The following is a 27,514-nucleotide window of genomic DNA, read 5'->3' on the forward strand; positions in this document are numbered from 1 at the left end:
TGTTTTCTTATCACAGATTTTTTTTTAATTTCACTTTTGATATACTTATATTGAATGAGTAAAAGTGCGCTATATATTATAACCATCGTTTCTACCAGTCATATTGAGGGAATCTCCTGGAGCTGTTCAACGGTCTAGTCAGCAAAACAAAAGCCCTCTGTTGCGTTCCGTACTTAAAGCTTTCTAATTCCAGTCCGGCCGTGCAGCTCTCCCCGATTAACCCCGAATTAGCGACCTGCTGACGCGCCCGTGCGCTGAGCCCGGCAGGAAAACGCCCAGAAAAGCGAGGAACCGTCAGAGCGAGGGCCAGAGCTGAGTGGGAAAACTGAAATCAGAGAATATTTATTCTGTTCCCGGCCATTACTATAGGTTTAGCAGATATCCCTGCCCAAGGTGACATGCACGGGTGGACGGATGTCGCCCCCCCTATAATCTTTGCACATGGGACAATAACTGTTCTCTAACCATCTGGTCAGGATTTGCACTATACAGTTATCATTGTCATGCACATTGTACAACAATTACTGTTTTTCTACCGCACTTCATACTGTATAATAGCAATAACCTTACTGTTGTTTATTGTTTCATAATTCATTATATAGTATGTATATAATCATAGCACAAGGATAACTTCTCCATCTCACTATTCTCATTTATTATATGACAACTACAGTAGTACTGCACAATGCATAATTGCACAAACTTCTATTTGTTGTATTTTATACCTCTCTATTTTATTCAATTTATTCTTTTGTTGTCTTGATGTATGCCAGATGGTACAGTTGTGACACTCAAATTTCCTTCGGGATTAATAAAGTATTTCTTATTCTTATTTACTGAGGCGGCTGAGGTCATCAGAACACACACACACTCACTCACACTAACAAACATACACCTGCTCTCACACACATACTCTCAATCTCCTACACACATACTGTTAACATAGGCACTCTTACACCCTCACATACACATCCAGAAATGTTCAATTGCAAATGTCTGTGTTGATGTTTAATTTAGCATTAACAATTGAAGCAGTTCTCACCTCTGCCTCTGTTAAAGATAAGCCAAAGAGATGTCAGATCATGAACAGCATTCGGTTAACAGCTTAATCAGAGCTGATTTCCTGAGGTCAGTCAGAGAGGGTGTGCTCCCTGCAGGGTGTGATTCAGAGAGGGTGTGCCCCCTGCAGGGTGTGATTCAGAGAGGGTGTGCCCCCTGCAGGGTGTGATACAGAGAGGGTGGGCCCCCTGCAGGGTGTGTGCCCAGGGCCCAGGAGGGGAAACACTGGGGGTGACCACAACAGAGAAGCAGACGAGACAGCCTGCCCATAAAGACCCCCCCGCCCTGCGAACCTACTGTACCTATAGATCCCCCAGCTGGCTCAGGGAGCCCTCCCCCCTGCCTACCCAATGTGCCTCCAACCTGCAAACAGACCCCCCCAGCCTGCCCATAAGGCCCCACAGAGAGAGAGAGATCCCAGAGAGATCAGACTCCCCACTGTGGCAGCCACTTCATCAGCTGCTGGGGCTTCACTCAGACACAAGCAGAAACTGGTCCGTCATGAACATGTTTATTTCAGGTGTTTCACTTCTGCCTCCTGAGGGCCTGGATCAGTGCGATCAGTAAGAGCAGTAAGGCCAGGGAGGAGAGGATAGCAGTCAGGGCGGTCAGGCCAGGCAGGGTCGGCAGGGCAGGCAGGGCGGTCAGGGCAGGCAGGGTCGGCAGGGCAGGCAGGGTCGGCAGGGCAGGCAGGGCGGTCAGGGCAGGCAGGGTCGGCAGGGCAGGCAGGGTCGGCAGGGCAGGCAGGGCGGTCAGGGCAGGCAGGGCAGGCAGGGCGGTCAGGAAGCTGGTCTCTGCATCTGCAGGGAAAGAGCACACAGAGAGGTCTCACACGGGAAGTACTCACTGCACAACTGTCCCAAGGACAACATAGACCACAACAACCAGAACAACAGTAGGTATAAGTGTGAGTTCCCACAGATCTACTGAAAAGAGCAGCCCTTTTACAATTTAATGTACATTTATGATGTTTCTGTTGTGAAATTGATGCAGTCAGTGCATACAGTTATTCAGCTGGAAACTGACAACTGAGTCTGTAAGTATTTGATCAGAGGAGTTTCCCCCCCCCCCCGGCCCCCTGGCAGAGATGTGCCATTTACCTGCTGCTGTGCTCCTTGAGTGGGGGGCAGGGACCAGCTGGATGGCCCCTGAGGTCACCAGGACATCCTGCATCTCCCTGGCCCCGACGCTTCGGCCTGGAACACAGACAGAGCTTGTCACACTCCACAGCATCAGAACTCCTTCAGCCCAGTCAGAGCTGCCTCCACCTCCTGCTCCTCCTGCTCCTCTCGATGCTCAGTGCTGTGAAAGTGGAACAGCGGCGCGGCGCCGGGAGAGACCGCGGCGCCGGGAGAGAGACCGCGGGGCCGGGAGAGAGACCGCGGGGCCGGGAGAGAGACCGCGGGGCCGGGAGAGAGACCGCGGGGCCGGGAGAGAGACCGCGGGGCCGGGAGAGAGACCGCGGTGCCGGGAGAGACCGCAGCACTGGGAGAGACTGCAGGGCCGGGAGGGAGAGACAGAGCAGATGGGGTGCTCACTTCACAGGACATTTTATGCGGCGTCAGACTCTCACTGTCTTCCACACAGGCAGAAGGGAAGGGAAGATTCCCCATCCCTCAGGACCATTGCGTAACAGCAAACCCACAGCAGTGCAATGTTGCATAACTGCACCTGCAGTCTCCTTCCTTTCTAAGTCAGCACAAAGTCTCTGAAAGTGAAAATAAATGGATCATTCATAAGCAGCCCCTCCCCTGCCAGAAACCTGACCTCACTGCTGAGCTGAGCTGCTAGAAACAGGTGAGTTAGTACCTGCTCCGCTTGGTGTCGCAGAGAGCAGGACAGGCGAGACACACACACACACACACACACACACACACACGCACGCGCGCATGCGCACTGAAGCAAGGGGAAGAGACCCACCTGTCCTCCGTTTTCCCGGGACACAGCTGGCTTTGCAGGTTCCATCATCGCTGGTGGCAGTGGGATCACAGATGACCACAGAGCAGTGGAAATGGATCTGCACTCGGACAGGAGAACAGCGATCTGGGGTCACCGTGGTGAGTGGAAGGCAGGGAAGCACGGAGCCACAGTGGCTCTTCAGTGTAAAATGAATCACAGTGTATTTAATCACCAGTATGAACTATGCTTACCCCAGGGAAAGTGTCTATCACACATTCCAACTGCACAGGTCACTTACCCTGAAATAGCCAATTTATGAATTCTCTGCATGTTCAACCAAGAGCTTTCCCTGGGTTTTATTTCACTCACAGAACGACTCCAGGTGCCTGTTACAGGATCATGTCAGTTCTATGTGAGGGGTTGACACAGCACCTCTCCCTCAACACCAGGCCTCACACAGGCAGCGCTGACACAGGGAGAACTGACACAGGGAGCACTCACTGGCTGGTTGAGCAGCGTTTTCAGGTGCGGCTCGAGGAAGGTGAACGTCTTCACCTCAAAGTGTTTGACATGCTGGGGGTGTGGTGTTCTGGAGCTGAGCTGCGCTGGGTGCAGGATGGTTCTGTGGTCGTCCCCTTCCACCGCACAGCTGGAACAGAAGAGCGTTTCCAGCCTGACAGCACTCTAAACTACAGTTTATGATTATCATTATCATTATTAAATATCAATCTGCTTTGCATTATCAATGGTGTATTTCATATCTTTTTTGATATAATCCATTTGGGCACCTGCTGTTGCAGATAAGGTTAAATACTCACCTGTGGCTGCAGAGCTGATGCCTGAATCGCTCTACCACACTGCTGAACTGATAGAGCGATAATGTCCCACACCGACTGAGTGATAATCATCACTGATAAGACAAATTAGATTTGTAAATAACGCTCACTCTCAGGCTCAGCTCCTCCAGGAAGAAACACTCTCTCTCAGTCTGGGCTCAAAGATGTAAGAGTAGTGTAGAAATCTTAGAGGTCAAGTCAAGGACTGTTCTCTGGACTGCCAGACGATGACAAATACACTGCCCCCTAGTGGCTGAAGGTTTATAACAGCAATGACTTTTCTTAAAAGAACAAATAAACTAACAAATATACCCAATAGCTCCTGATATAGAACAACAGTGTCATAACTTTTTGGAAAATATGCTGTCTGTCTTTCCTCAAAATTTGTGTAGGGTATTTAAGCAGTCTGTAATTACACTTTCCAACACTCATTATGGAGAATGTGTGATAAGCCAGCAATTACTGTCATCACTGCAATATATGACCTCCCTATTCACAAAGGAGTTTGAGATTACTGCTCTGGCAATGAATCACTAGATTCTGTCCTCTGAGTGAGTGAACTAGCGCACATATATACAGTACATGTATATCTGTAATTTGAGTGAAATCTGAAACAATAAGCAGTGCACACAAATCTATGGCCAAAATCCTCATGCACAGCTCAGGCCCGTGACTCGGTGCATTGTGGGATGTGCGGAGGGCTGTCTCCTCCCCCTCGCCCTCCTGTGCGACGGAGACCGGTACCCGTCTTTGATGAGGGTCCAGGTGAGGGGGTGTTTGGCCTCAGCGCTGGGGGAGCCCCAGCAGTCCTGAAGAAAGAGCTCCACCTGGGGGTCTGCAGTCTGCACCCCCACCTCCACAAACAGCGGCTCCCCCAGCTGTGTCAGCACCGGGAACTCCTCCCGCTGGAACGGCGCGCTGAAGGCGGAGTCTGAGCAAAGCAAGCAGAGACAGAGTGCGGGGGGGAGGAGGGGGGGCATGTGTGGGGTTGAATGAATAAAGAAACCCTTTAGAACAAATCTCTTAGAGCAAAACAGTATATACTGGTTCACCATTTTATAATCCTCTTCCATTTGAGTCATCAGTCAGACAACCTGTACGCTTTGTGGCCACTTAGTCAGCCAATAAAAATAAACATATATATATTATATATATATATATATATTTTTTTTTTTTTTTTTTTTTTTTTTTTAAATAACAAAATAATAAATAACAATAACGGCCAAAATGCAAAGTGAGCAGGGGAAAGTGTGACACTGGCGCTGTTCGGGCAGTGAATCAGGGCCACAGCAGCAGTGCACATAAACGCCCCCAAGCACTGAACCAATCAAATTCCAGTGTGCTTCAGTTCACATCACCGATTCGCTCAGCTCTACGGTTCGTTCAGTCGATCCACTTCTCAGTACCTGACCATGTGGGTCTGATCCAGAGCACCGATTCCCAACGGACTCATTCAATACTGTGCCATTCTGTACACACAAAAATGCTACCACTGCAACATTCAATAAAAACCAATACAGTATGTAGTGCCGGCAAGATGGATACGACAGTAACTTTATCATCACTGACCCAGGCCTCCATTTCAGTCTCTAAACTGATTCTGTTAGAGCAGCGTTTCCCAAACCTTGTCCTGCATGGTTTACGTCTCTCCCTGATCCAGCACAGCTGATTCAAATAATCAACTCATTATGAACTCCTGAATCTGCTTAATAACAAACTGATCATTTGAATCAGCTGTGTTGAAACAGAGAGATGTAAAACATGCAGGACAAGGGGTCCTCCAGGAGAGGTTTGGGAAACGCTGTGTTAGAATACAGAATCTTCCTACCAAACTGAAGTTTCAGATTAAATGGGGCCTGCAGTGAAATGCTGTGTAATCCCATTTGTAAGTGTTCCAAATGCCAATAAAGAAATTACCAAATGTTCTTCAAAAATGTCTGCACATAGTTTAAAAATCAGAGTTCTGGTAAGTAAATTTTATATTTCAGTGAATGTTAAAATTTGAAATTAACATGCTGTTGAATTGTAGGCTAGAGAATCAGTGAAGGAGCCACCCTGTGGCCAGAGAAGGAAAAACACAAACGGAGAAAACTGAACAAGACTCACTGTGAAGCGCTGTGAACCAGAGGTACTGAGCAAATTAGCAAGTTGGTGAAATGCATCTTCATAATCATGAACTGAAAGAACTAGAGCTGGGGGCTGTGATGAGCTGTTTCTCTGGGATTCTCCGTTTCCTGCACAATATCCAGCTATCCACATTTGAATGCCCCTAAACTGGATAAACTGAATGAATTAGTGAGCCAGTGAGTCTTTGTACTGAGCTGAATAAAAGTATTCAGTTCTGTAGAGAGAGCTGAAATTCCCACAGCTACTGTACTAACCAGGTGACCATATAAAATAACTTCTAAGAATTCAAAACTACATTCATCTTTTTAGAACATGTTAAACACTGAAATGCATGTATTCAACAATTCTAACAAAACAATATGTGTAAGAGAAAATTTTATAGAATAATCTGAAGGTACATTATTCAGAATTCTTGCTCTGGCAGAGAGTGCGTGTGTGGTCATCGTGAGCGCAACGGGCAGAGCGGTCACGGGTCACCTTTCATGATGTCCATGTGCAGGGGGAAGTTGCCACGGGAACGAGCTGGGATGGGGCTGGGATGAGGATCGTTTCGGGACTTTAAGTACGACACCTCGGGAGTCCTGTAGCGGCACACCAGCGTGGACCTGAGAGGGGTGTGAGCAGAGAGCAAGGTCAGGCCAAGGTCACCCGCACAGTCCCTCACCCCCCCAGGACCATCAGCCAGCTTCCCTCCCATCATCCTGAGCGTTTCAGTGGACAACACCACTGTGCCTATGCTCGCACAGGCCTCTGGTTTCTGTCCAGACCAGTCTGGGATTGATATGCATGTGCCTCTACACAAACAGGCAGCATCTATTTACCTACAGCACTCGCTACCTGCTCAGCGCAAGCTGTGAAAACACTGCTCAGTTCCCTCTACTCACACTGCTACTCCTGCCCTTAAACGTGTCCGAACAGTGGGAGGAGCATGGCTCCCAGGACAGAGCATACAGTAGACCACAGTGCCTTGAAGGAAAAACCCAGACACAGCTCACACTGGCTTTGGGCAATTGGCTTGATGTGACTGTATTTTGTGTAGGCGTTAACGATACTGCAGCCACTCACTCAAACTGCAGGTACTCAGGCGCGCCTCCAGGCAGGGAGTGGGCATTGGAGACCTTATTTTCATACTCCACAAAGCCATCCTGTTCCTACAACAGACAGGGGTAAATGTACAACATGCAGCCTAAAGGGCACCTGGCTTATCATAAAAGTATCCTTTAACATACCGCATGCATTTCATTGAACTTCTTGACGAAATTTCTTAAATTGTTATATTAAAAAATGATGCTTTAGGAAGGTGTGTAGCATTTCCAAATAATGGCTTATAAGGATAATGAATGAGTGCTTGGTGACTCCAACCAAATACCTTCCCTGAGTTTCACTACATCACAATATCAACAGGAACCTTTCAAACAACCTACTCACAATATAAGCACTGAAAAGAGTATGACCTTACACAGACACACAAGCACACACACATCTGACAACCCAGGAGGCAACCACAATCCCAGCAAAAAATATTTCTAGTGGAAAATGAACCATTTCTCACCTGCCAGCTGATCTGTCTTTTAGGTGATATAGAATTTGTTGGTGAAATCAGAGTGTTGCAGTACCAGCACTGTGCTGTGTACTGCAACACTCTGTGTACCCACAGTGAAGGAGACACATCCCCAGATGAATGTTGTGGTGCTCTGTGTAAATGTGAGCAGGCAGTGCATAGACAGCCATGCTGACCTTACGGATGGTCCCGCAGGAGCTGACAGGGAAGGTGAAGGAGACGACGTGATTGGATACTGCCGTGGGCTTGCAGACAGGGTCTCGCAGGGTCAGGCTGTCCAGCCGAGCCCGGGGGGAGGCCGAGAGTCTCAGGCCACTCGCCACAAACATGCCCTCCGCAGTGCAGGCTGCAGAGAAGCACCACTGAGTTACACTGGGCGGAGCCACGCCCACTCAGGCTGTGCTCAGCCACTGAACACGGGAGTGACATTTTACTTCTGAACACACATTATGGAGTGACCACTAAAGTTAGCCAGTGCTTCACGCACTGTTTCTCCCTTTCCAAATGTGTGCGTGGACAGAGATGCCACGGCCTTATGGATCCTGACTGGAAAAGGTAACCGTGGAGACCATGAGGTCACTGCTGGATATTTAACTGCTGTACTTCCCTGTGGTGTCAATGAAGAACTGAACTCCGCTCAACTGCCAAGTGCATAAAACAGAGTTAATTATTCATGTGGTTAGCTAAGGGAGGGCTCTAGTCTGGATGACATGCCTTTTCTGTGGTTTACTTTATTTTACATTACTTGATTAATTAATTGTTCGTGGCAGGGAAACAGCTAATTGAAATGCATCAGCAATTTGTTTAGAGGGCACAAATGAAAATTAATAGGTAAAAGAAACTCTTACACACATTTGTGCCCAAAGAAAATGCATCTCAACACACCTTTGCCAGGGACTCACTGAACAGCTGTCAACACAGCCAGTCATTTGATCAAACTCATTTATGAGCAAAGCTGGAGCCAAACCCAGAGAACAGTGATCCATGGGACCTGGCCTGCGAACCACAGTGGCGTAACCGAGAATCTCAACGCAGGGAAGGACAGGATGGAAACGCCGTGTCTGCGCGGCTATGGCATGCGTTTGTCTTACCCAGCTCCTCAGCAGGTGGGAAAGGGCAGGTGTGCTGGGACCACACCTTCACCTCCCCGCTAGGCCACGCCCGATACGCCACGCCTAGCACCATCCTCCGGCCCTCTTCACTCACACTCTGAAAACACGGTGCCTCCGTTAGTAAACAAAGAATCTGGTGACCGAGGTGGAAACATAAGGCCGACCTCACATAAACGGGCAAGCCGATTGGCCGTCAGAGATCTGCCACTTTGTATTCTGTGGAAATATCTGTGAAAACTGTCCACAGAGACATTCTGCTGTGCCACAGAGAAATTCTGCTGTGCCACTGCTCACTTGGGTTGCAGGTTCACACCCCTGATGGGGCACCGCTGATGTGTACATAGGACAGATAATGAACTAGAATGTCTTCAGTATAATCCATCTGAAAACCCATAGGCAAGGGCGTCTGCTATTCCCACACCAAACAAAGTCCAACTTTACATTCCTTCTGTCTGTGCTTAACATCCCACCAGGATAAACAGCACCATGTGTCCATTTTATTAAAGACAGCTGTCTGCATTCCCTATGGTTCTGCCTGTCTGTACAGCAAAGTTAAATTAAAATATCTGTAAAGCACATTTAGAGAGAAACAGTGTTTTGTTTTACCCAATTGTCTAGTCTGAACACCTCCACCCCTGGACAATGATGGTGGTTTGGTAGACACACTTGCTGCTCCATATTAAACAGAATGACATTAGATGCTGATTGGATGCTGTCATCCACAGTGACTCGCATAGCTAACATTTATGTTCACTGTGGATATTTAAATGAAGCCATTCAGTTTAAGCACCATTCACAAATGCATAATGGCTGTGCTCAGGATTTGAACAGGCAACCTTCCGGTCAGAAGGAGGGAGAGAGGCTGGGAGAGAGCCTGCGCCCCCCTGGTTTGGGTGGGCGGGCAGCGTACCTGGTGCAGGAGGTCAGGGGATCGGATGTCCACGCACAGGTGGGCATTTGCTCTGTAGTTATCCAGCACATGATGCCGCTGGACTGCTTGCTTGGGTTCGAACAGCCAGTCCCAGATGTACAAACTCCACAGCTGGTCGGAGTTGCCGCGGGTAACGATGAAACAGATGCTGTCGTTGCGGCAGTACCCCTCCAACACTGGCAGCACTGCAGACAGACAGACACACACACACACACACACACACACACACACACACACACGCACACACACACACGCACACACACACACGCACACACACACACGCACACACACACACACGCACACACACACACACACGCACACACACACACACGCACACACACACACACGCACACACACACACACGCACACACACACACACGCACACACACACACACACGCACACACACACACACACGCGCACACACACACACACGCACACACACACACACACGCACACACACACACACGCACACACACACACACACGCACCGAAGGCCATGTATTTTGGACCGGCTCAGGAAAACATCTTCAGCACAGCCACAATCAATTCATGTACAAATGAAATACAAATGGGACGCATAATTGTGCTTCAACCCAAATTCATAATGGCAATAATTCTACTCACAAGCCACATAAGGTAAGTGCTGAAACTGGCAGTAGCACTGCGTCAGACACAGAGGACGGGCCCAATAACACCAGTAAATGGAGACAAAGACTGAGTTTGGAGGGTATGATCTTCACACCCTGAGAGAGCTCCCTCCAGACCGTTACTGTACTGCATATAGAGTGAAAGGGCAGAGGCGGCTTCCTGTCAGAGCATGGCCAGATGAGGTCAGACGAGGCCGGACGAGGCCAGGCGAGGGAGGGAGGTGCTCACCGATGTCGTCCTGACTGTGGGTGAACTCCTCCCCCTCTGCTGTGATCTCATGCTGCTCGGGACCCAGGAACTGCAGCACCGGTCTGATGGAGTACTGGGAGGTGAGACCCCCAAGGTACTGAGAGAGAGAGAGAGAGACATGAGTTGCAACACAATAACAGGCATATGCACCCTACACACAATGAATATACACCACACACATACCACACATAAACCACTTATTCACACCACTTCAGCCACACAAGGGTCAAGAAGGCACACTTACAGTGAAGAAATAAAGCCAAATCACCTCTTGAGGATTTTGTATGCATCACTATGTAACTTTTCATACTTTCTTGTAACATGCATTGATCAAAGAGCATCTTATGAACTGTGCTCACCTTCTGCGGGACGAGCCTGCTCTGGAAGGGGGCAAGCACGGAGACGCTGTAGGTGTGCTCCCCCCGCAGCAGGTGCACCTGCACCCCCCCACGCACACGCCCCACCCTCTGGAACCGCTGTCCATCCACCGACACGTTCGTCAGGGTGAACGCCATGGGAACGGGGCCGTACGAGACGTTAAACCCCGCCTCCATCACCGAAACTGGGGAGAGAAACGACACGCCAAAATACCACCTCTGGGAGGAGCAGAGACACAGCTGACAGCGTGTGAGGGGGGGGTGCTCTCACCTGAGAAGGCGGGGTGGGGGTCCCGTGCAGGGCAGGAGTGGGGGGGGACGTGGATGACGGCTCTGCTGTCCTGCTGCTCACCCTGCCCTCTCCACAGGTGCACCAGGGACAGCCGGTGCCCGTTCACCCACCCGCTGCCCTGGCCACACATCAAAGAGAGGGAGGAGGAGTGGTGAACACCCCCCCCCCCCCCCGCGCGCACTCCGCCCCCCCGCATTCCGAGTACAGACAGTAGCAAGGCTTCACAAAACCCGCAACACAGAGCAGCTGAAAGCATTTCACCCTATAACTGCAGTCACTATGCCTCCCCCTACACACAACTCACCAACTCACCCACCATCCCCCCATCCCAAATGTGCTGCCATGTACCCTCAACCACCAGCTCAAAAGCACCAAGCGAGACCCTGCACTCCATGACCAAATCTACGGTTGGTTCAAATCAGTCACTCAGTCACTGATCACAAACTGTAGCCCCTCCCAGTCTGTGGCCTATGTTCTAAAATCATTGGGACTGGACTCACGGTGTTTCGCGGGGGGTTGGTCCTGGCGTTGAAGGACAGCTGGAGCTCGTGCTGCAGCAGGGAGAGGGTGTACCCCCGGGCGGCGCTGTCCTCCTGGGACAGGGTGACCCCGTCCTGCTGCAGCCTCAGCAGCCGGTCCTCCGCCCCGCCCCCCGGCGCCAGGAGCCTCGGATTCAGAGCCGACACCAGAACCTTCCCGTCCCGACAGCTCACCTGCACTGGGAGGGGAAGAGAGGGAGCAGCCAGCCTTTACCCACCTGCACAGGTATGGCTGTGCTGGAGTTAAAGGCACTGACTGGACTAGCTTCCTGATGCTCTGAGTCTGCAGCTGCTGATACCTGCTGTGTAGCGACATCCTAAACCCTACCAGCTCAACCTGCCACCTTCACTTTGTGTAACTGGAAAAACATGTATGAAGTCACCTTAGAGAAAAAGCCACTGAAGGATGTGTGTATTGTGTGACATGTTCTGTTAGAGGAGCAGGAACAGCACAGGAAGCGTGCACACAGGACAGACCCCGCTCAGGTTATAGGGCAGGACTCTTACCCAAGGGACAGACCTCGCTCAGGTTATAGGGCAGGACTCTTACCCACGGGACAGACCCTGCTCAGGTTATAGGGCAGGACTCTTACCCACGGGACAGACCCCGCTCAGGTTATAGGGCAGGACTCTTACCCACGGGACAGACCCCGCTCAGGTTATAGGGCAGGCCACTGGCTGCCCCCGGGGGTGTGGCTGTCATGCTGTACCCCAGAGTCTGGAAGCCATTATATTCCTGCAGCAAAGACAATGAGAGCAAAAGCAAGGGTTTGTGAAAGGTGAAACAGCAGGGTGTGTAAAGGCTGTTTAGCAACAGTCCCCTTATATCACAATACAGAGTTTTTTTTTTTATTTATATACGACAAGTTCTATGTCTTAAAAGTATTTAAATAGGTACACAACAAGGTTTCATTTTCCTCTGTTTTGAGTCAAATACATAAACATCTCATGGGACACAGAATCTTCTTCAATGATGAATATGAATACAAATGAGTCATGACTACAATGCAAGTTAGATTAAAAGAATATATAGTATAAAAAAATCATTATAATCATTATTAAAAACACAACTACTTTCAGAGAAAATATCTGCAGGCATGAAAACATTCTAACCACCAGCCAGTAAAGGTGTTCCACTCCCGATTCCTCAGAGCTTCACAGGTAAAACTCTGACCAGGGCTGCTTCAGCTGTGCTGTGCTTCACAGGTACGGCTTTGTGCAGGGTGCTGTGCTGACGCTCTCACCTTCACGCTGACGATGGCGCTGTCGTGAGGAACCCGCGCGGTGATCCACCCGTCCTGGGAGCTGGCCCGCAGAGCCATGCCCTGCGCGGAGATCCAGCTGGGGTCCCGGGTCACGGTTCTGCCGTCAGGCTGCTGGATCTCAAAGCGCCAGTGACTCGCCCTGCCAGCCCTCTGCATCACATCACATCACTCCTCACTCTCCTGATCGTACTCTCTTCCTTCACTCCTCACTCAATTTTCTCTACAGCTGCAAGAACTAAATGGAGATGCATCTCTACACATCACTTCCAAGACAATACATTACACCATTAGTGAATTCTACCACACGGTTAATCCTCCTTCTCCACCTATTTCATTGTTAAAATCACTTATTTTGTAATGATGACACACTGCAAAAGATGTGATGGATAACAAGTGATGTTTTTCATCAAAATTACCTTTTTTTTAAAAAAAAAAAAAAAAACACATAGCTTTTGTGCTGACAGACACATCAGCTGATAGTACTGTAATGCTTATCATTCTTGTTGTTCAATAGTAATATCATCCTCACTGCCTGCAAACCTCTGTCAAACCTTCACACAACAAAATGCAAGAACACTATTGGTATGAAGCATAAAATTCATATCTAATACAAATGTATTGAACATACTGTTTTCACATAACACTATCTGAGTCAATATTTTACAGAAATTAGCAGAATAACAGGCAAGCACTGTAATGCAATGCAATGTAAGGTTGAAAAAAGGTCAGAATTTAGTGTCATCATTCATCTGTGAGCCTTACCATAAAGTTAAGAGATTGCAAATCAAGTTTTTGGGACACCTGCAGAGAAAAAAAATCAAATACAATAGAAACAATAATGATACTGGTACATATTAAAAACGCACATCCACCTCACCCACGGATGGGCCATTCCTGTCATTCTAACTGTAAATGCTGCGGTGCAAGTGGAGTAACTTTAATCACCTGGCCTATGTTTGCTTTAGATCAAAGCACAGATCCTTGAAGATATGCAAATATATACATAGACTACTGGCAAATATTGCAACTATATATATCAGAGAACAAATGAAAACCTTTTAATCTGTATGTCCTCACCTTAGATTAAATATCATCTCCAGAATTAAACATAATGAAAGTGGAAAGAGCAGCTTTCTACAGCTCTTCAATTGCTCATTGTCTGTTCTGAGGTGGGTTACCTGGGTGTAGGCGATTTCAGGTGGGTTACCTGGGTGCAGGCGATTTCAGGTGGGTTACCTGGATGTAGGCCTCCTCACACACCACCCTTTTGGACATGCTGCTGGCTCTGTGAGGACAGAACAGGGTGAGGTGCTCTGTGGTCCCGGAGTCTGACAGGTCCAGAGGAGTGTGCTTCACATCCACAGAGATTAGCAGACGATTGTCCTCACGCTGCAGGGACACAAAGGAACCAGCAACTTTCTGCAGCTGAAATCACTGAAGCCAAAACCAGCCGTTCAGTCAATGATTTGACGAATCAAGTTCAATATAAATTAAGTGCTATTCATAAAGACTGAGAGCATGAAAGAAAATGTCACATGATTAAACTTATAAAGCAGTTTGATCTGGAGCAGGTCAAGTCAGTTCTGACGGGGGATGTTTTTTATCTTCAGTGGACCTTGCTCTTGCAGAGGTGCTTTGGTTGGATGTAAAGAAATTCTTTTCATGTAATCATTGAATCTGTAAAGTCGGTCTTTAATAAAGCTTGTTCATGCACGACTCCTACCTGTGGATACATGTGACAAGCCGCGAGTGAGACGGTTACCTCCATCTCTCCATAATAATTCAGCTGCTGCTTATAGCCACACCTGCTATTCAGTGACGGAGACAGGGGAAAAGAGGTACCTTTGCGATCTGCAGAAAAGAAACCCTTTTCAGGTGTGAACTGTGTACAACACACACACACACACACACACAAACGGGACCCCTGGACTGCCTACCTCGTACAAACAGCGTGACGTTGTTGGCATCGGTGAAGTTCTTTGTTATTCGGATTTGAAGGATGTCGGACAGACACCGTGCTTGAAAGTTATCTGCAATTATCGCGTTATCAATTAGGCTAATTTGACGTACATTTCATTGAGCTGGACTTCATTTGGATATGTTAGGGTTCCTTTAGATCACTCATTTAGATATGAAGCGTTTAATATTAGCAAGCTTGGGGACTATTTCCGAAAATTCAACCAATTTTTTTTTCAAATATAACAAAAAACGATATCGCATAGACGATTTGAGTGAAAAGCCTACCTGAGAGTAGGAGAGCTTCGTTTGCAGCCGCGTATCTCGCAAGTACTACGACCCTGCGTAAAAACGAGACAAATCTGCAGTAACAGTGAATACAGCATTCTTCGTCATTCAACAATATCAATAAACGTACCAGAGGAAAACAGCGTCCATATCGAAATGTAGAAATTTTTAAAAAATTAGGACCAAGATTTGTTGTGCATTTGGGGTTTTTCATCACACACGTGCCTATCTTAATCGCCACCTGATCCAATTTACTTCCTTAATTAGGTCTTGTTTGGGCTCCACGTAACGACGGCTGGGTTCAATCGACAAACTTCTGGGTAAAAGCCGTGGTCCACGCTCAGTCACGGTCGCAGGGGTGCGTGAACAAGCAGCCAAGCCTCTACTGCCCACTCCATCTCCCATCACGCATCCCCGTCACCCGTGGCGGCGCGCTCTGCCTGCCACACACACTGAATCCAGTTTCCCGTACTATGCTATAGGCGTGCTAAGTGATAAAATGACATTTGCTGAAAATACTCGTCACTAGGTGGCACTCCAACAGAGGAACAAACAACTTTTTATCTGGCGGATGCTTCAAAGGCATTTCCTCGGGCTGCTTTTCTGAAGCTTTTTTGGCTTCTCATAAATTTAGCGAGCAAATTACAACGTGCCGATCAGTGGGCAAACCAGGCGGTACAGACTGTAATCATCTTTCGTATCGTGCCAGTAGTTTGCTGGTACTAGCCTATAATTACAAACCTGCAAAGTAATGCTGCATGCATGAGCAACACGTTGGCTTCGTTAACCCTGCGTGCTGTAGACAGCGTCTCCGCGCGCGGCACGCGGGGTGTTTGGCGCTCCGTGTCGCTGTCAGCAGGAAGCCGAACCGAGGGGCTCATCAATAAAACTCAGGTGTTTAACTGAAGCCGAACCGAGAGGCTCATCAATAAAACTCAGGTGTTTAACTGAAGCCGAACCAAGAGGCTCATCAATACAGTTCAGTGTTTAACTGAAGCCGAACCGAGAGGCTCATCAATAAAACTCAGGTGTTTAACTGAAGCCGAACCGAGAGGCTCATCAATACAGTTCAGTGTTTAACTGAAGCCGAACCGAGAGGCTCATCAATACAGTTCAGTGTTTAACTGAAGCCGAACCGAGAGGCTCATCAATACAGTTCAGGTGTTTAACTGAAGCCGAACCGAGAGGCTCATCAATAAAACTCAGGTGTTTAACTGAAGTGACAGCCGTCGCTTCACAAACTGTTGCTTCTGTCGTTAGTTTTGTCAGGGAGTGGTTCAAATTAACCGACCTCTTCAGGTTCTTCAAAGTATCGTTAGCTAGCGAGCTAAAGTTAAGTGCTAATCAGTGTGACGGTCGTTAGGCAGACATCTTAAATCTTAAATGGCAGTTTCCTGTATTAAATGACACCATGATATGTAGTTGGTTCAAATCCACCATGTCATTTAAGTTGCAATTTCTCCTCTAGTTGTCCATTGTCATACAGTGTTCCTTGTGGTCGCTAATTAGTCTAGCTACCTAACTGCGTTTATCTGGCGTTAGATATGACAGCCTGTATTAAAGCAGTCCCCAGCTAAACGTGGGGAAAATGAATGAATCTAAGTTTAACACAAAGGAGTTCATTATGTTCCCTAAACCACAGGTAGCAGAGAGCCATTCTGAGCGCAGAAATGACAGGAAGAGGGCTGGCACTGACAGGAAGGGGGATGGACAGCAAAGGACCCAAAATAAAAATAGGAAAGGAGGTCAGTAAGCGCACAGTCGGAACATTTTTTAAGATACCATTGATTTGGAATATAGCCAATGAGCTTGTGGACAGGAAGAGCCTCTGCCTACCATGTTACATTGATTTGAGTAGTGAGATTAGCCCTGTCTGAGGCTCCCGGGAAGAGCTCGGCCATGGTGCTGCATGTAGCACAGTACCAGTGGCTACATCCAGGAGCAGTAAGAGCTATAGCAGTCTGAACCGTTTGGAGATTAATGTGTCTTGGATGTTTAGGACAAATCTGACTGATAATTGCAATGTGGTACAAAGGGACAAAGTATCTTTTATATGCAAACTTTCTGTTTTTCAGTATTGTAAAAGGCAGAACAGCTGTAGAAACTGTAATTCTACAGAATTTAAAATCATCCATACATTGCGATCGTTGATGTGTGCTTCAGATAATCGCTGTCTGAATCCAAGACGTAGGTGCAAAGAGTGTATTTCAATGCCTTCTGTTTGATAGGCTGAACAAGCACCCATATATTGTGAAAATTCTCCTGTGAAAAAGAAAAGAGTACCAAGCGATAAATCAGCTTCAAAGACCTCCGATACTTTTGAAGGCACAATGGCAGGTAAACTTCATCCTATCAACATGGCATTTCTATAAGGTGAAATACTACCAAAATATTCAAAAGTGGTCAAACGTACAGTGTATAATCACCCAGCATTTCAGGTGGATGTGATGTACCTTGTTTTAAGGTCCTTTCCTGTTTATCCTTTGTAAAACAACTTCCAAGATACAAAAAAACTCTGCCCTCACTGTTAATTTAACCCACAATTTTGTCTTCTCTGAATTCTCTAATATTAATATTGTATATTTTTTGTAACAGATGCTAATACAGAAGTGAATATGTTATTTTCACAGTATGCAGAAGTACTGCGGTAGGTGTAGCCAATGGTGGCATCCTTTTATTTATCACTTTTTAAAAGTGGCATAAATAATCAATCGGTCAGGTCATTTTAGATTGCATTACCTGTTGCTCCTTATTAAAAGTGTAGTTGTAATTGTAGTTTGATGCTTGCTGATTATCACAAACATTCTATTGATGTGAAACTGGAGCTTTTAAAATGTGTATGATTCATCATTTATGTTAGCACATATTTTCTGCCAGACGGAATAAATAAATCTGAACCTGAAGTTAATATGACAGGTTACGAATGAATTGTTTTCACCAACATGTGAGCAATTGAAACTGTGAAATAATAATGTTTTGGATTTAGCCTAGGCCTATTTGCACATGTGATTGTGCTTAAATATAAAGCTAGTAAATATTTGTTAAAAAAAGCTACTTGCAAATTAAAATATGTGCCACAACCAGAGATGAGTCTTTTAAACCGATTGACCCTGTATTGAGTCAGAATGATGATGTGCAGGATGACACTTACTGCGAGGAGTCAGGGGTTCACAGATGTCCCACCTGGTCTGGCTCTCTAAATCTGGCCATAGAAACAACCTCACTTTGATTGGCTTAATCAGTCCATTCCTCTTGAGTTGACTTGAGTCCTCTTGTGTTGAGCTTTCTGGCACAAAATATCAGCCTAGCGTCACCCAGATGGGGCTACACATTGATCATGATTTAGGTGAATCAGACCCCCCCTTTACATTGTATTACATTACGTCATTTAGCAGATGTGACCTTTACTGTAAAGTGCTTTTAGATCATTGAAAGACACTATGTAAAGGTGGTCAGTTGTGATTTTATCCCATCATGCTCTGGGGTGTATGCTTTTCCTGCAGGGAGAGGGCTGCAGTGGACGCCTCCCAGGTGAGAGAGCTGGAGGACATTGTGAAGGAGGTCAGAGCCTTGGAGTCACACCTGATGGACAAGAAGGAACAGCTTAGGCGTGCTCTGGCTGTCATTTCTGACAAACTGCAGGGATAAATATACACTTACTTTTAGTGATATTTCTGAAATGTTCTCCCAGTAAATAACTCACAGTATGGAACTTTAAATTCCTCAACTAAAACATTAACTCATGGTTTATAGTGTTTGGAAATATTTTCATTTACCAAGTTCACTGTATTACGCCGTTCCTTGAATTAAATTTTGATTTAGACGTGAATTTGAAAGATGCCAAAATATCAGATTCCATAAAAGATATCATTGAAAGTAACATTAAAGAGAAATCTTCCATGAACTGTCATCTTCTTATTATAATCCATCTTTGCTTGCCAGCAGGGGTGATATTGTGATGTACATTAAAAAAGCATTTGTGGTGTTGAGCCAAGAAAGAAACAGGTTATCTTCTACCCTTCAAGTTGGCCCTGCCATACTTTGTGTAATCCTTAAGTATCACACATTCTTAAGGGAGTTTATTTGCAGATTTCCTTCTGCTCATTAACCAACTTACTTATAAGAATATGATCCAGATATCTGTGATTATACAGTGGTTGTGTCCCTAACTGAGGTTAGGGATGTTATAAAATCAAATAGTTGTATAAATTGAATGGGGTATTTATATATTTCATGACATTATTTCAGTTTTCACAAAAGTTCACCTTCGGTTGGGTTGTGGGTCGTCACATAATCATGTAAAAAAACATTTTTCCAGAGAAACAGCATATTCAGTAATGAGAACATCAGACAGAGGGCTCCATTAAATCAAAATCAACTGATTTTAATATGTTCTACTTGAACAAACGTCTGTACAAAATTACCAAATGAATAGAAAATACAAGTTAAAGAAAAGTGCATTATGTATAGGTGTAGAAAATGAAGACAAGACTATTCTTGCATCCACTTGGTATTTAATCCATATTTTAAACCATAAGTATTGTTATTAAATATTATGCATTGCATGTACATGTCCTATACATCACATATATGCGCAGTTTAGGTGTTTGCTTTTTTTTCTTCATAGAGACCTTGTTAAGTAATTTCAGTGCCTTTTAGGAAAAAACAAATTTTCATAATTCGAACAGTAAAATGATTGCAACAACTTGAATATTACAAAATATAAATCCTTGGAAAGGGAAAATGTTTGGGTGTGGTCCGAGGCAGGGCCTACATGCTGGCATTGAACGCCCCATGGAAACCGTAGGGGATGTTGACAGGCACCTCGGCTCGCCCCAGCTCCTCAAAGGTTTTTGCATCCAGAACTAATAGGAAGGTGCTGTTTTCCTGAAAGAGAAGGAATCATTCGAGTGAGAAGCTCGGCTTGTCAACTTTCTGTACTGTGGTTTAACACAGCAAGGACATGATCTGCGTTCTCAAGCCTCTGCTCACAGCAAACATTGCAGTTACATTGACTTATGTTCACTGCACCCCTTCGGTGACTCAGCTCCTACTGAACAGCTCAACTGTCAGAACTATAACTGAGTGGCCCTGTGGTCTGGTGTTTAAACTGTGGTTTTATGAGGAATTTTGCAGGGTACTCATGCAAGGATGTGAGGTTTAAACCCTTGGCCAGATGTGCTTTAAGCAGACCCATCTGTGGGTCAGAGTGTTTGTCTTACCGCGATGGGAGTGATGACTACAGACAGAATAACTCCATCGTCCTCCTCCGTGGCATCAGGTGATGGGACAAAGACAGGCTCTGAGGGGTAGAGGTCCTGGTGCTGCCACACCTGATCCCAAACAGATGGAGAGGGAGAGGCCATCAGCATGATCACCATCACTGCTGTTTTACCTGTTTTACCTGTGATACCACCACCTGCACTCTCACTGAGAACAGTAACACTGCAAGACAGACAGGGAATACCGAGCCTAAAAACTGCTGTAGTGGCTACAATGGAGTGGCAGTGTAGTGTAGCGGTAAGGAGCAGTACTTATAGCCAAAAGGTTGCTGGTTCAATTCCCTGCTGGGGTACTATTGTTGTACCCTTGGGCAAGGTACATTAGCCAGAATTGCTTTAGTAAATATTTAGCTGCATAAATGGATAACACGTAAAACTTATGCCCTATGTAAGTCACTCTGGATAAGAGTCACCTGTTCAATGATAATAATGTAATGTAATGATGTAATGTATAAGAGTCATGGTGGAAGTGAGGTGACAGCACAGGTCAGAAGAGGAAGATCACCTTCATCTTTTTCTCCTGGAGGTCCATCTTCAGGAGGGAGTCGCCCACCAGATGTCTGAAACCGCAGCCGTAGAAGTAGCGGTATGGCCGGGTGTTGTATTTGGCATAGTTGATTTGTGGAAACTCCAGGCCACCGTAGTCATGGAGGTCATCTCCATGGAGATCTTCGTGGGTACAGTACACCTTTGGGAGGGAAGAGGCAGTCAGCAGGTGCTCAGTTAAATGCTGCTTTGCTTTTAACATTACCAGTTCTGTTCTCAATAGAAACTAAAGTTACCCAGAATTACTGTCTGCATCCAGTAGCATTACGAGTGTTTGAAACTCAGATATATGCTTCTGTTGTCCCCACACCCCCCTGCGGTATCCACTGTACCTTGTCTTTGGCGATCCTGATGGCGGTGGCCGGGCTGTTGATGCGGGTGTTGAGGTTTTGGCCGAGGGGAGTGTCATTATCCACGGTGAGAGGCAGTACGAATCGTCGGGGGAAGACTCTGCACATGGTGTTGTAGACCTATCACAAGCCACAGCACAGCAGCTTAAACCATGCGAGTCACACACAGCAGAACCCGCAGGTCTGACTCACTCACAGTAAGCTGCCACTGAGCAGAACCTAAATACCAGCACCATTAGTAAAACTACCATGAGGCTTAAATATTTACAACTGCAGTCAAGAGAACCACATTTGCAATATGTCTGCATCTATGTGTGTGTGAGAATATGTGTGTGTCTGAGAATATCTGTGTGTCTGTGTGTGAGAATATGTGTGTGTGTGTGTGTGTGTGTGTGTGTATGCATGTGTTTGTGTGAGAATATGTGTGTGTGCGTGCATGCATGTGTGTGTGTTTGTGTGTGTGGGTATTTGGGTGTTTAGTTGTGTGTGCTCACGCGCATGTGTGTGTGTGTATGTGTGTTTTCTCACCTCATCCAGGTCCTCTCCAGCCTTGCGCAGGTTCTGGATCATGTAGTTGTTGATGGCCTTCCCATCGTCCGAGCAGCACATGTCCATCACCAGGAAGCCGTCCTCCTCAAAGGCGTTGATCTGGTGGAAGGTGGACAGTGGCTTCGCGTGGTACTTCACCGGGTTCAGCTGCAACACAGCGGGGAACAGGTCACTGCTGGCCGCCAGGCTGGTTCCTAGAGGCAAGGCCTTATTCAGGAGCCTCGGTTTGGAGTAATTTACCTTGCCAGTGTGCTTGTTGATCACATGGAAAATTGTTTCCTGTTTGGGGTCCCAGTAGACTGCCTTGCTGATCCCCTTTCCCCAAATTTTGCCTGATAGGATCTTCAAGAGGTCCATTTTAATTGGTTGCTCAATGAACACCACATAATTCTCAGTCATTGCTGAAACAAAAGGACCACAAGGGAAAAAGTCAGGAAGTATATTTCTCAATATATTACAATGTATTTCATTTCAGTATGGATAATTATTACGTATTATATAGGTATCTGTTAGATTAAGTATTTGTTAAACTATGTAACTATGCAAGATGTCACAGTTTGACTCCTGTTGTGTTGTGTTGTGTTGTTACATGGTTTTATATTATGTTCTACAGCGTATCCAAGCAATCAGGTACACAAAAGCGGGGCTAATAATAATATTAGTGATAATAATTATTGCATTTGTTCCTTCAGAATTCACACATCAGTATATAACTGTGACCCTTATGCTTTCTGTAAGAAAAGTCTTTATTTGTGATCAATTTGACAATTTTGCTCTGCACAGTGCTACTAAGATTAAAGTGTAACATTTATTTTGTTTCTAATCAGGAAAAATGATCAACACAATCATTTTTTCTATTATGTCGTTTTCTTTTCCTGTTTAATTAGGGTTATGAATTGTTATGGACAGTGCTGTATATTGAACCTATATTCCTTATTTATATGTGAATAATATGAAAAGTGCTTATACAGTCTTGTAGCTGAGTGCCTTGGGGACTCACCGAAGCTGTGGTAGTAGGAGGGCTTGCCCTTGTCCACTGAGGGGATTCTGCAGACCACCTTCGCCCCCTCCAGCGTGTCCACTGGCCTCTCCTTCTCTGCCGGCACGCAGATGATGTTGTAAAACGCACCTGAGAAGAGATACACAGAGAGGTGAGACTGCAGACTGGTTTAAGCTCCTTCAATGTGCTCCAGAGGCCCCTGCACTAAAAAAAATCTGTTTTCATGCATTCAGAAGAGACTTTGTTTTCTGGACTTCACTCCAGCTCAGAATAAACAGGCTGGCACAGCCCGTGGGCACAGGTCTAAAAGCGCTAATGAGGGCAATGGAGTTTCCCCTTGTGAACGGCAGACAGAGTCGCTCTGTTAAACACGAGCCTTTAATATCCCTCCAGACAAAAAACATTACTCCAGTCCAGTAGTGGAACACACTGTGATAATTAAAAGGCTTCGCTATTGGAGGATTCAAATGCGGCGAAACCCAAACAGATTTGCGGTGCAGCATTTGGCATGATGAGGTCTTTTTATCAGATTTGATTTAAAAGATGGGCTTTGGGCTTTGCTGTGTTTCTGTCTGATTCCCTGCCTGGTGTATGCAGTTCTGTAGGTCCTCCACCAACCTTTGCCGGTGTAGGAGTTTCCCATGTTGTACGTGGTGCCGTCAGGTTCGGTGTGTGGGTGCGCTGTAGCTCCATTCACAGCGATAAACTTGCCCCAGTCCACCTGGGGAGAACAGACATCAGTCAACACACAGAGAATCTACACACTCTGAACACTCCGACTCTATGAACAGACATATGTCATGTGACTGTGATGTAATCAGTGTTTATTGTTAAATTAAAGTATTTCTTAATGCTGGACCAGGAGTGTGTGCTGGTCTTCCTTCCAGCTGAGCTCTCTGCTAATTAGGCTGTTCCTTGCATATTGATCTGGATTTGACATGAGTTTCTGCTTTTAGTTCTTGTCATGGATCTGGGTTGTTGTTTGTTGTTCGAATAAATGCTTCTGTTTGCTTTGTCTAATCATTTGCACATTGAGTGTGTATTCAGCTTCATTCATTATAAGCAATAAATTGTCTCATTGTTCCAAGTTTTGAATGGCGTACCTTCTCCTTCGTCTCTAGGGTCTCAGGATCAACCCTGTGCATGAAGTTGGTCTCTGTGCTGACATAGTAGTCTCCCTTGTACTTGACAAAACTGACGCTGGCATTGTCTGTCGGCTCTGCAGTCAGAGAGGGGAGAGACCACAGGGAATGACGGCTTTGAACACATTACTACTATTATTATTATTACATTATGTTTGGAATGACAGAGTCCTTAAATCGTACATATAGCTTTGCATTTACATGTTAATCTAGGCAAACATTTGTGATCTCAGTACTATGCTTAGCACTGATGCTTATTCATGTGTGGTTAATGGTGTCCTGTTTGTACAGCTTTTCATGCCTCTGAAGTAGACACACTGTGTTGCTCTGGATAAAAGTATCTACCAACTGAAAATGACGTATTGTAATGTAATGAGTGAAAGCCCTGATCTGAGTAAGTTCATCAGTTTTTCTATAATTGCCAATAACCTGGTGTAGCGGTTAGGAGCAGCAGTATGGTGTAGCGGTAAGGAGCAGCAGTGTGGTGTAGCGGTAAGGAGCAGGGCTCCCAACCCAAAGGTTACTGGCTCATTTCCCAGGAGGGGAGCGCCTCTTTAACTGAGGTGCTTCAGTGACAGTGGTGTCAGTGGCTCTGGAACAGGGCTCTGCTGAGCAGGCCGTGTTTCTGTCGCTTTGACTTACGCATTTTATCGAAGCGTGACAGGAAGCGCTCGAAGAAGTTCTTGCAGGGGTCTGGCACGGAGACGGTGCCAAACTCGGACACCACGATGCGGTCGTGCTCACTGTTGGCCCTGTAGGAGCTACTGTGCAGGAAACGGCTTCTGTAGGTCACCTGACCCGCCTCGATCCTGAACTGGTGCATCAGCGCCATGCCGTCGAACCAGTGGTTAAAGCTGGGGGTGGAGAGAAACGAGAGGCGTGGACGTTAACCCAATCTCAGAGTACAGTCAGTACTACATGATTACACCATACTGCTGTTACCCTTGGTTACAGAGCTGGTTCCAGCTCCCTCTATGTGGGTGGAGGACAGCTGCTATACTTTGGGGGGAGGGTAGGGGGTCAGTCAGGCTAACATGTCAGATCACCATTCATCCACAGGAAGGAAAGCTTCCATGAAGAAGCACACAGGGGTTGAGACATTATGTTTCATCAGCTTTTGTTTCTTTGTACTATAAAGTCATTTATGGAAGCTGCAGCAGCCTGTGGGCGGTACTCCTTTCTCAGTTACAAATTGTTATGGGCTGGAATGCTTGTGGCACAGGCTGAGTTTATCTTGGCCCGAACTGAGAGCAGAACCCAGCCCTGCTGTTGCGCTATACGCCCAGCATAATGGGGGCCCTGTCTGTCAGCACTCAGTGGGATCTGCTGGGGCTTTATTCTGCTGCGATGAGACAAAACCAGCCTGGCTGCACTGTGCTTTAGTAAAGCAGCACAGCTCGGTTTCAGCGCTTGGTTCTCTGCTCCCTCTTTCTCTGCTCACCTCTTGTTGCCGAACTCGAACTTGCCGGGCCCGTTTCGGAGGAAGCTGCCGTGGATCCAGGACGGGATTTGCCCGCGGATGGCGGTGCCGATCGGCTCCGGTGTCTCGTCCACGGAGCGCACCAGCTTCGCTATGCATGGCAACCCCTGCACATCCGTGTAGCGGTGCCCCTTCTTCACACCTGTCAGAGCATAGCACCACCGTTCAGAGCGTGCACCACTCTCCCTGCCTCACTATCAGAGAGCCCCACTCTCCCTGCCTCACCATCACAGAGCCCCACTCTCCCTGCCTCACCATCAGAGAGCCCCACTCTCCCTGCCTCACCATCAGAGTGTGCACCACTCTCCCTGCCTCACCATCAGAGTGTGCATCACTCTTCCTGCCTCACCATCAGAGAGCACCACTTTCCCTGCCTCACCATCAGAGAGCCCCACTCTCCCTGCCTCACCATCAGAGAGAGCCCCACTCTCCCTGCCTCACCATCAGAGAGCCCCACTCTCCCTGCCTCACCATCAGAGAGCCCCACTCTCCCTGCCTCACCATCAGAGAGCCCCACTCTCCCTGCCTCACCATCACAGAGCACCACTCTCCCTGCCTCACCATCACAGAGCACCACTCTCCCTGCCTCACCATCAGAGAGCCCCACTCTCCCTGCCTCACCATCAGAGAGAGCCCCACTCTCCCTGCCTCACCATCAGAGAGCCCCACTCTCCCTGCCTCACCATCACAGAGCCCCACTCTCCCTGCCTCACCATCACAGAGCACCACTCTCCCTGCCTCACCATCACAGAGCCCCACTCTCCCTGCCTCACCATCACAGAGCCCCACTCTCCCTGCCTCACCATCACAGAGCACCACTCTCCCTGCCTCACAAGTTAACAGAGCACCAGAATGCCGTGAAAAAGCATACAGTTGCACAGTATTACTGAATGATCTCAGAAAGGTCTTCAGTGGGAGAATATGATAAGAAATTTGAGCATTTTTTTAAAAAATCAAATATATGAAGAGGTGCAGCTGCAGGTAGAGATGCAAATCTTTAGAAAAACATAAAGCATTCTCTACTGTTGCAATTTAAGAAAACTGAAAGAAAAGGCAAAGGAAATTTCACTGCATCTTTTAAATTTGAATGTCCTCAAAATAACCACCTGTACTCTTTCTGGAGGCTTTAACAACTGAAGCTGAAAAAGGCTCAAGAACAATCAGATCAGAGTATGAGTGTATCATTATACATTCAGAACACCATAAAGATAAAAGAAGAATTTCAACAGAAAGATACCCTTGTAAATAAGAGTATTTGGCAGATGAGGAAAATGACTAAATAAAATGACCAATCCATCATTAACGTTTCAGGATTGAGACAGTACCTTCAGTTCAAGCAAAAACTGTAGCTTTTCAGACCACAAGTAAAAGGTTTTTTGTGAAACATGTGCAAGCAACAGTGTGATTCTCCTGAGACAGACTGTCACACTGCAGAATTGAAAAGATAAAATCACACAATTTAATTTTCAGTTGTGAACATGTGAGTGAGAATCGGGATATACTGAGGCCAGTAAGTAAGCATTCATAGTATTCCTCATTGTTCTGGCTGAATTTCACAGCTTTTACCCCACGTCTCTGTTTAGCAGCACATACAGCATGAAAACACAGAGGTCTACAGCGTTAGAGAGAGAGACAGCTTTCAGACACAAAGCAAAGAACCACAGACCAGGAGCACAAACGCTGGGCCCAGCATGGAGGCCTTACCTGGACCGCTGACCGTCACATTGGCCATGGCTGAGATCAGGAGTGCAGAGATGCTAGCAAGAGCAGGGACTTCTGAAGCTCTGCACCCCTGTCCGCTGGTGGCAGCCCTTTATAGCGTCTAAGACCGCGTCCCAGTCACATGGTACTTACGCAATTCCTCACAGAATTAGACTCACTGAGTAGATGTAATTGTACAACAGGGGGGAGAAAAGGATACACTACGGTTTAAAGGTGAACTCAAAAGATTTGATGAAGGCTTCTTGAAGAAGCCTTGAAATATTTTTGACTGAGTCATTGTTTTTTTTCCATTTTCACAGCAGT

General features: G+C 46.6%; 1 protein-coding gene across 1 annotated transcript; it reads right to left on the minus strand.

Moving 5' to 3' along the window:
* Positions 1 to 19,910: 19,910 nt before the first annotated feature.
* LOC118783850 (beta,beta-carotene 9',10'-oxygenase-like) lies at positions 19,911 to 27,221 on the minus strand. The gene is made up of 12 exons (XM_036537808.1): positions 27,194 to 27,221; positions 25,451 to 25,631; positions 24,652 to 24,863; positions 23,971 to 24,086; positions 23,486 to 23,588; positions 22,868 to 22,996; positions 22,108 to 22,268; positions 21,847 to 22,014; positions 21,301 to 21,438; positions 20,928 to 21,110; positions 20,363 to 20,473; positions 19,911 to 20,027 (listed from the first exon to the last, which is right to left on the minus strand). Exons 1-12 carry the CDS (start codon positions 27,219 to 27,221, stop codon positions 19,911 to 19,913), a joined length of 1,647 nt encoding a protein of 548 aa, XP_036393701.1.
* Between the last annotated feature and the right edge of the window lie 293 nt (positions 27,222 to 27,514).

Source organism: Megalops cyprinoides, chromosome 9 (genome assembly GCF_013368585.1).
Source record: "Megalops cyprinoides isolate fMegCyp1 chromosome 9, fMegCyp1.pri, whole genome shotgun sequence".
In the NCBI taxonomy this organism is placed as follows: Eukaryota; Metazoa; Chordata; class Actinopteri; order Elopiformes; family Megalopidae; genus Megalops; species Megalops cyprinoides.